The sequence below is a fragment of the Ranitomeya variabilis genome, chromosome 1, assembly GCF_051348905.1.
Source record: "Ranitomeya variabilis isolate aRanVar5 chromosome 1, aRanVar5.hap1, whole genome shotgun sequence".
Lineage (NCBI taxonomy): Eukaryota > Metazoa > Chordata > Amphibia > Anura > Dendrobatidae > Ranitomeya > Ranitomeya variabilis.
This window is the reverse complement of record NC_135232.1, coordinates 428411897-428427262: the sequence shown is the minus strand read 5'-3', so window position 1 is coordinate 428427262 and position 15366 is coordinate 428411897. Positions and strand designations below refer to the sequence as shown.

The following is a 15366-nucleotide window of genomic DNA, read 5'->3' as shown; positions in this document are numbered from 1 at the left end:
GGATTGCACACTTCACTGCAGGTGAGTCACATATGCAAACACATTTGTAAACATGCACTGCTTTTTAGGTGATTACTTCTCTCCACACATACAAATAATACACCATTTGAAAGGTAAACTTGCCCCCTTCAGCCAGAAAAGACACAAACAAACCACACATTCACGATTTGATCAATAAATACAGTTTAAACATTCATTTTCAGAAACCTGCAGAAAAAAATAATAACCTGCAGGTGGTACCACAACCTCAAGACATTTTTTTAGCCTCTACTTATCAAGACAATTTATTGTATTGCCAATCTACATACGGTATATAAATACCTCTCTTTGTTCCTCATCTCATTAAATACATTTACATTTGACCAGCTTGATTTTCCTGAAATTGTCTGCGACCCCGACAACCAATGTGCGAAAATTTCGCACCGGCCAACTAGTATATACCAAATACAGTAATAAAAAAATAGTTACCACCTAGCAAAATGAGGAGCTGCGTTGAAGAAGTAACGTGAGTGCTGCAAACCAAGCTACTTCCTGCACGCTGCGATGCTGACGCCATCTGCTCCTGATTTTGCTATCTGGTAACTATTTTTTTATTAATGTATTTGGTATATTTACTGGCAACATGTGGCTGTATATTCTATTTCCCCTGAGGAAGCTGCACTGTGGCGATACGCGTGAGGTTCCATCTCCTCTTTACCCTAACCTTGGACATAGGCTTTTTATGAGCTCACATATCTTGATGGATTATTCGGTCCACACTTTGGCTTATTCTTGCACATGGGGCCTTGGTTCTCTAATGCATTATCTTTGCCATTCTGGACAGTATTTTGTTCACTTTTCTCATACCATATTCTTCGGTTGTTTTCTGCTCAGATATTTGATCATTTGTCAGTTGCTGTACATTACCAGTTGCAGTAAGATATTACTCAGCACTTGCACTTTATCTGCTCTTTTCATATGTAGACACGTTGTTGAGTAAATTATTGTCCATTTTTGTGAGGCCCCCAGTTTGTGCATATCTTTCTCCCTTGTTTTCACTTATTATTTAGGCTAGGTTACTTGCGGGTTTTTTTGGTTTTTTTTGCCTTTTTTGTGTGTTTTTTTAACATCCTTGTTGAAGCTACATAACGCTTTGTTTTTGATGCTTTATTGTAAGGCTTTGACAAATCGTTATTCGTGTGCTTAGACGCTTTTTTGATGCATGTGCATTTTTTACCTGTGGAATATCCGCATATAATGTAAGTCTATGGGTAAAGTCCGCACATAAAACTCAGCATACCCGCAAAAGAAATTGTCATGTTGTGGATGTGAAACTCGCGCCGCAGCTCAGTTTACACGGCGTTGAAAAGAAGCTCAGTGGGCAGCAGATTTCTAGAAATCCCATCCACTTTGCTGGAACTGTACGATGCATTTTGATGCAACAAAAATACGTAGCGTCAAAAACCCACCAAAAGCTCATTGTGGGAACATAGCCTAAAACCGCCATTCCATATTTAACCCCATGGGTTAGTGGCAGCAGTGATCCTTGGACCTTGTAGAATTTTCTGTAATATTAATCTCTCGGGCTTTTTTGGAGTAAATTGACGAAGATCTGAAATTCCAGCCATTGAAGTGGTAGAGCAGCAGTCCACCTTATTTTCCATAAGCTTTGTCTTCTAAATATTCTCTCTGCAGAACTGTTAACATGGCAAGCAACCAGAGGCCTCCATCAGCTCGTCCCATATCAAGGGCGGGCATTGGGCCCATTCCAAACAGACCGCCAAGTGGAATCCGAGCTCCTCCCACAGCAAGTAGGCTTACAACATCGGTGAGTCCGTAGTGGGAAGCAGGCCTTACTACAGGGAAAGGAGATTCAGGAACAAGTAAAATCAGTAGTCCTTCACCTCCTTGTCTTCCCATGTTCAACTAGAGTGTCAGAAGAGGCTATGTTTATTAAAGTAGGCATGACTTAAGGGGGTATTGTCAAGTCTGGAAGGTATTCACTAACCAAACGATAGGAAATAACTTCCCAATGTCCTGGACTCCACCAATCCCGAGAACCGTTCACCTTGACAACAATGAATAGAGCAGTAGGGCACATCATTGACCACCGCTCCATTCACATGAGACCCAATTCTTGATGGTCCCTGTAGTCAGACGCTCAGTGATCGAGACGCTATGACCTATACCTTGGATAGAGGATACCTTCCAAACTTGAGAGTAATGTGGCCAGCTACTCCTCCTGTTGGGGATAGGGGAATAAGCCACTAACAGTCAACTTATGTCAACCATTTACCGTCCGTGACAGCGTTGAAATCCAGCATACCAAGTCCTGCTGACCCCCATTGTCTGGTGGCCGGACACCCCTGTACACCTTAGATTGCAGCCTCATTAGATGAGGAAAGCTTAGTTTTGCCATCACTGCAGATAAAGCAGTGGGTGAATATTTCTGCCACCTAATGGTCCACATAGACGGGCTGATCTCTGATGTTAATATATATTGAACCTTAAACCTGGCCTGTTTACAGGCCATCAATGACTGATGGGAACAGAAAGCTTGTTACTACGATTGTGCTGTCCCCACCCTGCATCGTGTTATTGGTAGCATGGGACGATGTGATGATCTAAAGCAGAGTTGTCAAACTGCATTCCTCGAGGGCCGTCAACAGGTCATGTTTTCAGGATTTCCTTAGCATTCCACAAGGTGCTGGAATCATTCTGTGCAGGTGATTAAATTATCACCTGTGCAATACAAGGAAATCCTGAAAACATGACCTGTTGGCGGCCCTCGAGGAATGCAGTTTGACACCTCTGATCTACAGTATATAACGGTATGAATGAAGCATTTAATGTTTAGTGTCATTTTCCTCATCCTTAGTAAGAAACACAGAGTAGTCAATTCTTCCTCTCGCCTTGTAGATGCCACCTGGCACTGCCAGACCTGGGACCCGTGGTGGGCCTCCTGCAGCGAGCGGAGTCCTCTCAGCTCAAATCAAAGTAGCTGACCGGCCCGTCACTCAGCAGGGCCTTAGCGGAATGAAAACTGGGATGAAAGGTAAAAAGCACAAATGAATTGTAAAATTTTTTTGAATAGGGTTAATTGTAGTCGTGATTTTCCTAGAAGATTTGTACTCAATGAAAGCTACAGATAAAAAATGATGGAAAATCAAACTGACGTTCTGGTGGTCCCATTCCTGTGCTTCATCCCTCATGAGCTATGTTGTTATGCCAGCATAACATGTCTTCCTGTGAGAGTGGGGGACAATCAGCGCTGGAGACGCGGGGGAGTTGGTTTATTCCCATCTTGGAAAGTCACTTATGCACAAGTGAACATTCATCCCCAGTGACCCCCAAGGTGCACTGTACCCTGCTATCTCCAGCAGTGGAATAAATGAGGCATGAATCTGTGGCCATCATTCTAAGAGGGCGTTTGTGGGATCTATGGAGATCCCAGCAGCCAGGCCACCAGCAATCGGCTAACCAGGTGATAAAATGAGAACACAACTTTAATAAGTGCTGTGTTTTTGCTCCATTTTATAATGTTCTGGTCCAATTGTTTTATGTATGTCACCAGCAGATAGGTATCAGTAATGTGTTGCCTGTGAAATACTTACCACTCACTGGTATCTGCTATTCCCAGTGGTGCTCCAGTCTTCTTCTGCACCCCATGACTGCTGTTGTGACTGGCTAGATCGCTCCAGTGTTTGCTAGACAGGCCAGTAGTCCCGTCTCAATGTAAGTCTGAGAATCAGAAGGAGACTTCAACATACTGACAATAAGAGAGACCGTAACCGTTAGTAGTGACTTCTGGCCAGTCAGAACTGCAGTCACAAGATGGTGGATAGGGACCGGTGCGGTGCCAGAAAAAGTAGACCGCCACCAGTATTTTACTAACGGGAGCATACGTTACTGGTGGAAAAAATACCCTGAAGTGGACTAAGCTAACCTTATAGTTTTCATAATTCACCATTACTATTTCAGGTCCACAGAGACAGGTTCTGGACAAATCTTACTTCCTTGGACTACTCAGGTACGTAAAGGATATTTTAAAATCCTATATCAATCGTGGTAATGCACGCCTAATCTGAGAGATCTTTCTGCACGCCAGGCAGGACAGTTGCCAATGCTTGGCAGGTATCATGCAAGTTGTGATTAATATGATACTTACTGAGCTTTGGGCTATTGTCTCAGCATCTGTCCCACTTGGAGTGCAGAAGCATCTCTCCATGCCTCATGGCATATTGGGAGGAAGAGGGAGGTGCTGCACAACCCCTTTAACTCCTTCACGCCCCCCCAGCCTGTTTTCACCTTCATCCCCAGGCCAGATTTCCCCCCAGCCTGTTTTCACCTTCATCACCAGGCCAGATTTCCCCCCAGACTGTTTTCACCTTCATCACCAGGCCAGATTTTCCAATTCTGACCACTGTCACTTTATGAGGTAATAACTCTGGAATGCTTCAACAGATCCCACTGGTTCTGATAATTTTTTTGTTAGGAAGATATAAGGGTTAAAAGTTGAACAGTAATTTCTAATTTTTCCCACAAAATTTACAAAACTATTTTATTTAGGGACCACTTCATATGAAGTGACTTTGAGGGGTCTGTGTGACAGAAAGTATCTCAAAGTGCAACCTTTATAAAACTGCACCAGGTGGTCATACATGAGTAGTGTACATCAGGTTGGCATACGTGAGTAGTGTAGAGTGCATCTGGTTGGTATACATGAGTAGTGTAGAGTGCATCAGGTTGGTATACGCGAGTAGTGTAGAGTGCATCTGGTTGGTAGTAGTGTAGAGTGCATCTGGTTGGTATACGCGAGTAGTGTAGAGTGCATCTGGTTGGTATACGCGAGTAGTGTAGAGTGCATCTGGTTGGTATACGCGAGTAGTGTAGAGTGCATCTGGTTGGTATACGTGAGTAGTGTAGAGTGCATCTGGTTGGCATACATGAGTAGTGTAGAGTGCATCTGGTTGGTATACGTGAGTAGTGTAGAGTGCATCTGGTTGGCATACGTGAGTAGTGTAGAGTGCATCTGGTTGGTATACGTGAGTAGTGTAGAGTGCATCTGGTTGGTATACGTGAGTAGTGTAGAGTGCATCTGGTTGGCATACATGAGTAGTGTGAGTCAGAAATGAATGAATGAATGTATGTATGTGTGGTGGCGCAGGTGTCGCATTGATAATTGGTGTCCTTGCTTATCCCCCTACTGTAACACACTCGGCACCTCTTTTGTGACCTTCCTTTGGCCATTTTGGAGATATGTTGGCCTAGTACTATACGAACACCTTCAGTCCCGAAAATAATGGGGCCCACTCCTTCCTAAGATCCAAAGATTAGCTCCTTGATCACTACCTCCTGGAACTGGAGCACCTGATCAGAGAGGTCAACACCCCATGTTCTTGTTTTACCCCAGTACACAGTTTGGTGACCTGTGTAGAGGTACCTCATACAGTGGTGGGTGTGCTGCCATCACTATTTATGGTGGTTAAGGAAAGGACATCCCTCTTGTCCTTGTATTTGACCATCAGAATGTTGTTGCTACATTGGGCTCTGCTCTCACCCTTTCTGAGCAGTTGCCCAATTAGAGTCTTAGAGAGGCCTCTCTGATTTTTGCTAAACGTAGTGCCTGCTGCTGTAAAAAAGGACTTGAAGAGAGGGTATCATGGGAATACTGCGCCAGAGTGGGGTCAGATGATCGCAGCGTCTGGTGACACATACACCTGCGGTAGTTAGTACGGCTTCACAGTCTGTGCTATCTGACAGTAGCCCTAACTAAATTCAGTAAAAAATACTGTAGTAGATGCTGATTACAACATTATATTTTTACTGTCCATAATTTAGTCCTTTCAACCAATCTACATTTTTTTAAATTCTTTTTTTCACTCACGGATACCGATCAGTGATGTGCCTCGGGTCACTGAGGTGGTTCAAAGATGGGGGTGGGGTGAAAAATAGGGAGAAAAAAAAGTCCTGGTAAACAGTGAGCACAAGTGCTGATCAGTTATTTCTGTCACTGATCAGGACTTGGTGGCTGCAGGACGCACAAACAAAATAAAACTGCCAAAAATCAGCACTCAGTGGCAGAAGCAGAGGTGGGGGAGTTGGTTAGGGAGAAGGGGAGGAAAGGGGAAGAGGGGGATTGGGGTGGACTAGGAAAGATCAGGGAAGGATAAGGAACGTATTCTTTCTGGAACAGCAACAGCAAAACCAGCAGTGATGGCACAGGCTTCAAAACGTCTGTGGCACCACAAGGCCCAGCACCGCGCGACAGCAGCACTATGACCACTCTGCACACGTCTGAAGCTAGAATGAGGAAGAGCAGGGCAGTCATAGTACAGTCAGATCATGTCTGTGCACTCTGGTGGTGTCAACGTCATCGTCTGATCGCACCAATCAGGAATGGAGCTGGTGACACTGTCGTTGCTAGGCTCCAGCCTATGATCTGTACTGTTACAGTGCCGATCATAGGCTGGACATCATGTTTCAGGCAATTTCATTGGCGGAAACACTGAAAACACTGTGATTGGCTATTCTGATTTGAACAGCGAATCACAGCAATCGTAGTTGTGGGGAAGGGGGGCGGCGCCACCCCCTGTGAAGACGACACTCAGTCGTGAAGGGGTTATGGAGGGCCTTTCACCAAATTTCTCATGTTGAACTGGACACACGGTGTAATAATGCTCCAGAGCAAAATAAGGGTATGTGCGCACGTTGAGTATTTGCTTGCAGAAATTTCTGCAAGGTTTCTGCATCACTTGGCAGCAAAAACATTGCGCCGCAGCTCAGCCTTTTGTCGCGTTTTTTTGCCGCAGTTTTATATGGGTTTTTTGCATGCGCTTTTGTACAGCAATCTTTGCTTTTTTGAGCTAAATACTTATATTAAAAAAAAAATGTTTTGTGATGTAATTTCTTGGTTCAAAACCTTCTTTTTCATTCTGATGCAGTGGCATCAGGGTAATTGGATTAGGGCTTAGTGTCAGCAGCTGTCATTGACACCAAGCCATAGGTTTAGTAATGAATAGGTGTCAGCCAGACACCCTCATTACTAAACCAGTAAGTTAAGAGCTAAACACACACGTTGTCACCAGCCTATGTAGGAGTGTGTGGTGAAATATGTGTGTGTGTCTATATGTGTGTGTATATATATATATATATATATATATATATATTATATAATTGTCTCGCGGTCGCGGCCTCTGTCTGTCATGGAAATCCAAGTCGCTGATTGGTCGTGGCGAAACGCCCATGACCATTGCCACGACCAATCAGCGACGGCCATAGTCTGGCAGCGAAATGGCCGCTGCTTTACTGCCCTGCCGTCAGCGCTGAGCGCTCACACAGGGTTAATGCCAGCGTTAACGGACCGCGGTGTAACGCACTCCGTTAACGCAGCTATTAACCCTGTGTGACCAACTTTTTACTATCGATGCTGTGTATGCAGCATCAATAGTAAAAAGATCTAATGTTACAAATAATAATAATAATTGAAAAAAAGTTATTCTCACCTTCCGACGTCGCGCGCTGTCCTCGGCAGTGCAAGCGGCAGGTTCCGGTGCCAAGGATGCTATGCGAGAAGGACCTGCCATGACGTCACGATCATGTGACCGTGACCTCATCACGGGTCCTGCGCTCATACCAACCCTGGGACCGGAAGCTGCCGCATGCACCGCACACAGGCGCCAGGACTTCAAGGGGCCTGCGGAAGGTGAGTATATGTTTATTTTTTATTTTAAGTCTTCTTTAACCACGCATATAGTGCCCACATTGTTATATACTACGTGGCTGTGCAATATACTGCGTAGCTGTGCAATATACTACGTAGCTGTGCAATATACTACGTAGCTATGCAATATACTACGTGCCTCTACAATGTACTATATGTTATATACTACGTGGCTCTGCTATATACTACATCGCTGACCAATATACTACATAGCTGTGCAATACACTACATAGCTGTGCAATACACTACGTGACTGTTATATACTACGTGGCTGTGCAATATACTACGTGCCTGTGCAATATACTACGTGGCTCTACAATATACTACGTGGCTATGTTATATACTACGTACCTGTGCAATACACTACGTGACTGTTATATACTACGTGGCTGTGTTATATACTACGTAGCTCTGCTATATACTACGTACGCTGTGTTACATATTACGTAGCTCTGTTATATACTACGTAGCTATGTTATATACTACGCCGGTTGTGTTATATACTACGTCACTGAGCAATATAGTACGTAGCCTGTGCTATATACTACCTACATATTCTAGAATACCGGATACGTTAGGATCGGGCCACCATCTAGTGTGGGTGTACGTACATACATACATACATACATACATACATACATACATACATACATACATACATACATACATACATACATACATACATACATACATACACAGTACAGACCAAAAGTTTGGACACACCTTCTCATTTAAAGATTTTTCTGTATTTTCATGACTATGAAAATTGTACATTCACACTGAAGGCATCAAAACTATGAATTAACACATGTGGAATTATATACTTAACAAAAAAAGTGTGAAAAAACGGAAAATATGTCTTATATTCTAGGTTCTTCAAAGTAGCCACCTTTTGCTTTGATGACTGCTTTGCACACTCTTGGCATTCTCTTGATGAGCTTCAAGAGGTAGTCACCGGGAGTGGTCTTCCAACAATCTTGAAGGAGTTCCCAGAGATGCTTAGCACTTGTTGGCCCTTTTGCATTCACTCTGTGGTCCAGCTCACCCCAAACCATCTCGACTGGGTTCAGGTCTGGTGACTGTGGAGGCCAGGTCATCTGGCGTAGCACCCCATCACTCTCCTTCTTGGTCAAATAGCCCCTACACAGCCTGGAGGTGTGTTTGGGGTCATTGTCCTGTTGAAAAATAAATGATGGTACAACTAAACGCAAACCGGATGGAATAGCATGCTGCTGCAAGATGCTGTGGTAGCAATGCTGGTTCAGTATGCCTTCAATTTTGAATAAATCCCCAACAGTGTCACCAGCAAAGCACCCCCACACAATCACACCTCCTCCTCCATGCTTCATGGTGGGAACCAGGCACGTAGAGTCCATCCGTTCACCTTTTCTGCGTCGCACAAAGACACGGTGGTTGGAACCAAAGATCTCAAATTTGGACTCATCAGACCAAAGCACAGATTTCCACTGGTCTAATGTCCATTCCGTGTGTTCTTTAGCCCAAACAAGTCTCTTCTGCTTGTTGCCTGTCCTTAGCAGTGGTTTCCTAGCAGCTATTTTACCATGAAGGCCTGCTGCACAAAGTCTCCTCTTAACAGTTGTTGTAGAGATGTGTCTGCTGCTAGAACTCTGTGTGCCATTGACCTGGTCTCTAATCTGAGCTGCTGTTAACCTGCGATTTCTGAGGCTGGTGACTCGGATAAACTTGTCCTCAGAAGCAGAGGTGACTCTTAGTCTTCCTTTCCTGGGGCGGTCCTCATGTGAGCCAGTTTCTTTGTAGCGCTTGAAGGTTTTTGCAACTGCACTTGGGGACACTTTCAAAGTTTCCCAATTTTTTGGACTGACTGACCTTCATTTCTTAAAGTAATGGTGGCCACTTTTTTTCTTTACTTAGCTGCTTTTTTCTTGCCATAATACAAATTCTAACAGTCTATTCAGTAGGACTATCAGCTGTGTATCCACCAGACTTCTCCACAACACAACTGATGGTCCCAACCCCATTTATAAGGCAAGAAATCCCACTTATTAAACCTGACAGGGCACACCTGTGAAGTGAAAACCATTCCCGGTGACTACCTCTTGAAGCTCATCAAGAGAATGTCAAGAGTGTGCAAAGCAGTCGTCAAAGCAAAAGGTGGCTACTTTGAAGAACCTAGAATATAAGACATAATTTCAGTTGTTTCACACTTTTTTCGTTAAGTATATAATTCCACATGTGCTAATTCATAGTTTTGATGCCTTCAGTGTGAGTGTACAATTTCCACAGTCATGAAAATACAGAAAAATCTTTAAATGAGAAGGTGTGTCCAAACTTTTGGTCTGTACTGTATATGTATATGTGTGTGTGTATATATATATATATATATATATATATGTATGTATGTATGTATATATGTATATATGTATATATATACATATATACACACACACACACACACACACACACACACACACACACACACACACACACACACACACACACACACACACACACACACACACACACACACACACACACACACACATATATATATATATATATGTGTGTGTGTATATATATATATATATATATATATATATATATATATATATATATATATATATATATATATTGTGCGTGTGTGCAGTGAACTATGTATAGGTTTATTGTGTGACAAGTAAAAATGTAACATCTGTCCTGAAGGCTGCAGGTCTCACCCAGGTGTTGCAAAGGCTTAAAACTGCAGGTCTTGCTGTTAAGCCAGGGAAGTGGCAGGTAGCCATGTGGGAAGTACAATACCTAGGACACCGGGTGGGGGGTGGACTGCTAAAACCTGAGCCAGGGAAGGTAGAAGGCATTACAGCCTGGTCCACCCCATGAACCAAGAAGCAGGTACTGTCCTCAGTGTGATGAATCATTTTCTGCCCTAAAGTCGGCATTGGTTAGTTCAGCCGTCCTTCAGGCCCCAGATTTCACTCGCCGGTTTGTAGTGCAGACAGATGCCAGCACCTATGGGCTAGGTGCGGTTCTCAGCCAGGTGAACCAACAAGGAGAGGAGCACCCAATTCTTTACCTAAGCAGGAAACTCCTACCCAGAGAAGTGGCTTATGCCACCATTGAAAAGGAATGTTTGGCAATTGTGTGGGCTCTGCAGAAGCTGCAACCATATCTCTATGGGCGCAACTTCACTGTGATCACAGATCATAACCCATTGAGTTGGCTCAACAGAGTAGTTGGGGACAACGGGAAATTGCTTAGATGGAATCTGATATTACAGCTATATGATTTCACAATTCAGCATAAGAAGGGAATCGATCATGGCAATGCTGATGGCCTATCTCGCCAAAGTGGGGCAGAACCAGATACGTGCTCGGGAGCTGACCTGTAAGTCAACCCCCATGCACGTTCATAAGGAGGGAGGGGTGGTGAAATATGTATGTGTGTGCAGAGAACTATGTATAGGTTTATTGTGTGACTAGTAATATTGTAACATCTGTCCTGAAGGCTGCAGGTCTCACCCAGGTGTTAATATGTAGTTTCCTGAGACAGCAGACTTCTGTCTCCAATCTCACCAGGGGGTCGTGCTGGAACCCAAGAAGAAAGGGAGCATTTGACACCTCCTAACTCTTTGGAAGAGAGATGTCACTTACAGTCTGACACTATCTGTGGGAAGTTTTACAGGAATAATCTCAGATAATATATTAATTGGGGGCGCGGCCGTGGTCCAATCAAAAACAAGCAATTAGAATATCAACTTGAGGGGCTGGTCTAGAAATCTGACCTCCCGGTTGACTCTATAAATGTGGCGTGTATACATTCAAAATTGTTCACATGTGAGGGCAGCCTGGGAAGCTGATGTGATCCAGTCTATATTTATCCTACCCTCAGGGAGCAGAAAGCAGACTGCAAAGTTAGGATTTCTGTAAGTTTTCTCCCTTTTTTTTTATAACTGTTTTTGCATATTTGTATGTTTTTATTATCATATTTTTATACCTTTTTCTATACTGTAAGCACTGAATCTTTTTTTGTATTAAAGCATAAAACTTGAACAAGTTGAACCTTGAATGTTCTAAAAGAATCCATAGCCTTAAACTGTATGATCCGTATGAGTGGTAGACAGTATTAGTAATTTTCGGGACTCATCGCCCGTGTATTCGGTGAGTGGTGGCAGCGTGTATGAGCGGGTGTGTGGCCTGGGTCAGTGTGTGATATATGCTCCCATTACAGCATAGGACAGAGGTTGAATGCTGGACTGAGAGAGGGGAGATAGATTTACCCTTGCAGGCACAACTCCCAAGTCACGTGCTGGGAGCGGGTACGTGACAAATTAGTGACAGCACGGAGAGGGATCCGTGACAGAGTGTTAACAGAATGAACCTACATAGGCTGTAACTAAACAGCAACTGTTAATTTAAAAAAAAAAATTCTAACCTGCACAAGGAAAGCTGAGGGCTGATGTTAACATTCTGAGAAGGAGCTAATAGCCATAAAGGTTCCCAGGCTATTAATATCAGCTCACAGCTTTTAGCTTAACCTTAACAGGCTAGTTTACAGGAGGACCCCAGCAAAAAATTGACATAGGGGTAGGGTTCCCCTATAAAATATAACCAGCAAAGGCTATGCAGACAGCTGTGGGCTAATATTAATAGCCTAGTAAGGGGCGATAGATGATATTGGCCCCGTCCCAGACTAAAAACATCAGCTCTCTGCCGCCCCAGAAATGGTGCCCTGGTGCAGTGGCAAGTGGGGTAATGGTTGGGTGGGTTGATGTCACCTTTGTATTGTCTGGTGACATCAAGCCCAGAGGTTAGTAATGGAGAGTCGTCTATAAGACGCCCCCATTACTAACCCCATAATGATATTATAAAAACACACACCCTGAATAAAGTCCTTTATTTCAAATAGTAACACAGACTCCTTTATTGAATCTAAATTAAACCATACTCACGTCATCGCCCAATTCACTAAATCCATCGTGTCCTGTAACAGAATTAAAATAATTAAGAAAAATATTCTTCACTTGTCCAAAGTAAAGTGATAATCCATAATCTCCCATGATGATCCTGATGACTTTGCAGTGAGATCAGAGGAGGGTGTCATTACATCTCACACAGGAGTAGCCCAGAACAGGATGGTTACTCCTGTGTGAGACATAATGACATCATGCTCTGATCTGCAGAGCACCTGATATCTCTGCAACAGACAGACAAACATACACAAACGTTTTATTCAGCCACTGTTATACCCTGTGTCCAGTTCAACATGAATAATTTCGTGAAGGGTTTCCTTTAAGTGTTTGTTTTGTTTTTGAGTCTTTCTTCTAACAAGCATATAAGAATTTGTGTGCAGTAAGATTTTCCTTCAATATCACAGGCAATGTTAGGGCCATGCACATATGTGTTTCCATGTTTGTCTTCCCCTATAGAATGGATCTGGATCATTGAAAATGGCGCATGTTCCATCAGATGCCATACATCAGACTTCTTTCTATAGAGACTCTGAATTCTTTTATTAGATACATTTTGTTCTGTTTTGCCGATTGACTTATGTGCAGGAGGACTAGTGATGTGTCCTTAGACTTTTATAATCTGTGTCTACTCATCAGGCCTATATGTACCCATTGATCTGCGTTACAGTCATTGTGCCCCTAACTTTTCATTGCTTTTTGTTTTTACGTTAATTTCTATTAGATGTTTCTATGTGAGAAACGTTTGTATATGTAATAAATTTGTAAAGCTCATACCAATATCATTTTAGGGGGAAAATCGGTGAACTCAGCACAGAAATGACGAAGCTTAATAAGGAGATTGATACACATAACCAGGAGAACTCTGTGTATCTGTCCTATGAGAAAAGGCAAGTCATTTATTGGTGTTTTCTGAGAAATGTTGTGGTTTTTGTTGTTCTAAAAGTATTAACCCCTTAGTGACAGAGCCAATTTGGTACTTAATGACCGAGCCAATTTTTACAATTCTGACCAGTGTCACTTTATGAGGTTATAACTCTGGAACGCTTTATCGGATCCCGCTGATTCTGAGATTGTTTTTTCGTGACATGTTGTACTTCAAGTTAGTGGTAACATTTCTTCGATATTACTTGCGATTATTTATGAAAAAAATGGAAATATGGCGAAAATTTTTAAAATTTTGCAATTTTCAAACTTTGTATTTTTATGCCCTTAAATCAGAGAGATATGTCACAAAAAATAGTTAATAAATAACATTTCTCACATGTCTACTTTACATCAGCACAATTTTGGAAACAATTTTTTTTTTTGTTAGGGAGTTATAAGGGTTAAAAGTTGACCAGCAATTTCTCATTTTTACAACACCATGTTTTTTTTAGGGACCACATCACCTTTGAAGTGATTTTGAGGGGTCTATATGATAGAAAATAACCAAGTGTGACACCATTCTAAAAACTGCACCCCTCAAGCTGCTCAAAACCACATTCAAGAAGTTTATTAACCCTTTACGTACTTCACAGGAACTAAAACAATGTGGAAGAAAAAAATGAACATTTTACTTTTTTTTGCAAACATTTTACTTCAGAACCATTTTTTTTAATTTTCACAAGTGTAAAAACAGAAATTTAACCACAAATTTTGTTGTGCAATTTTTCCTGAGTACGCCGATACCCCATATGTGGAGGTAAACCACTGTTTGGGCGCACCGCAGAGCTTGGAAGTGAAGGAGCACCGTTTGACTGTTTCAATGCAGAATTGGCTGGAATTGAGATCGGACGCCATGTCGCGTTTGGAGAGCCCCTAATGTGCCTAAACAGTGAAAACCCCCCACAAGTGACACCATTTTGGAAACTAGACCCCCCAAGGAACTTATCTAGATGTGTGGTGAGCACTTTGAACCCCCAAGTGCTTCACAGAAGTTTATAACGTAGAGCCGTGAAAATAAAAAATCGCATTTGTTTTCACAAAAATGATTTTTTCGCCCACAAATTCTTATTTTCACAAGGGTAACAGGAGAAATTAGACCACAAAAGTTGTTGTACAATTTCTCCTGAGTACGTCGATACCCCATATATGGGGGTAAACCACTGTTTGGGCGCACCGCAGAGCTTGGAAGAGAAGGAGTGTCGTTTTACTTTTTCAATGTAGAATTGGCTGGAATTGAGATCGGACGCCATGTCACGTTTGGAGAGCCGCTGATGTGCCTAAACAGTAGAGACCCCCCACATATGACACCATTTTGGAAACTAGACCCCTTAAGGAACTTATCTAGATGTGTGGTGAGCACTTTAAACCCCCAGGTGCTTCACAGAAGTTTATAACGTAGAGCCGTGAAAATAAAAAAATCGCATTTTTTCTACAAAAATGATCTTTTTGCCTCCAAATTTTTATTTTACCAAGGGTAACAGGAGAAAATGGACCCCAGAAGCTGTTGTACAATTTGTCTTGAGTACGCCGACACCCCATATGTGGGGGTAAACCACTGTTTGGGCGCATGGCTGAGCTCGGAAGCAAAGGAGCGCCATTTGACTTTTCAATGCAAAATTGACTGGAATTGAGATCGGACGCCATGTCGCGTTTGGAGAGCCCCTGATGTGCCTAAACAGCAGAAACCCCCCAAAAGTGACCCCATTTTGGAAACTAGACCCCCCATGGAACTTATCTAGATGTGTAGTGAGAACTTTGAATGCCCAAGTGCATCACAGAAGTTTATAATGCA

The 15366-nt window shown here is 42.7% G+C and overlaps 1 protein-coding gene across 6 annotated transcripts in view; it reads left to right on the top strand.

The window, feature by feature from the left end:
* The window catches only part of IFT74 (intraflagellar transport 74), a 190654-nt gene that overhangs the window by 12658 nt on the left and 162630 nt on the right, over positions 1-15366 (top strand). For all 6 annotated transcript variants that reach the window (XM_077249280.1, XM_077249283.1, XM_077249282.1 and 3 more), the window contains exons 2-5: positions 1675-1807; positions 2899-3034; positions 3961-4009; positions 13439-13537. In XM_077249280.1, the coding sequence (XP_077105395.1) occupies positions 1675-1807; positions 2899-3034; positions 3961-4009; positions 13439-13537 (417 nt within the window). The remainder of the gene's footprint in view (positions 1-1674; positions 1808-2898; positions 3035-3960; positions 4010-13438; positions 13538-15366) is intronic.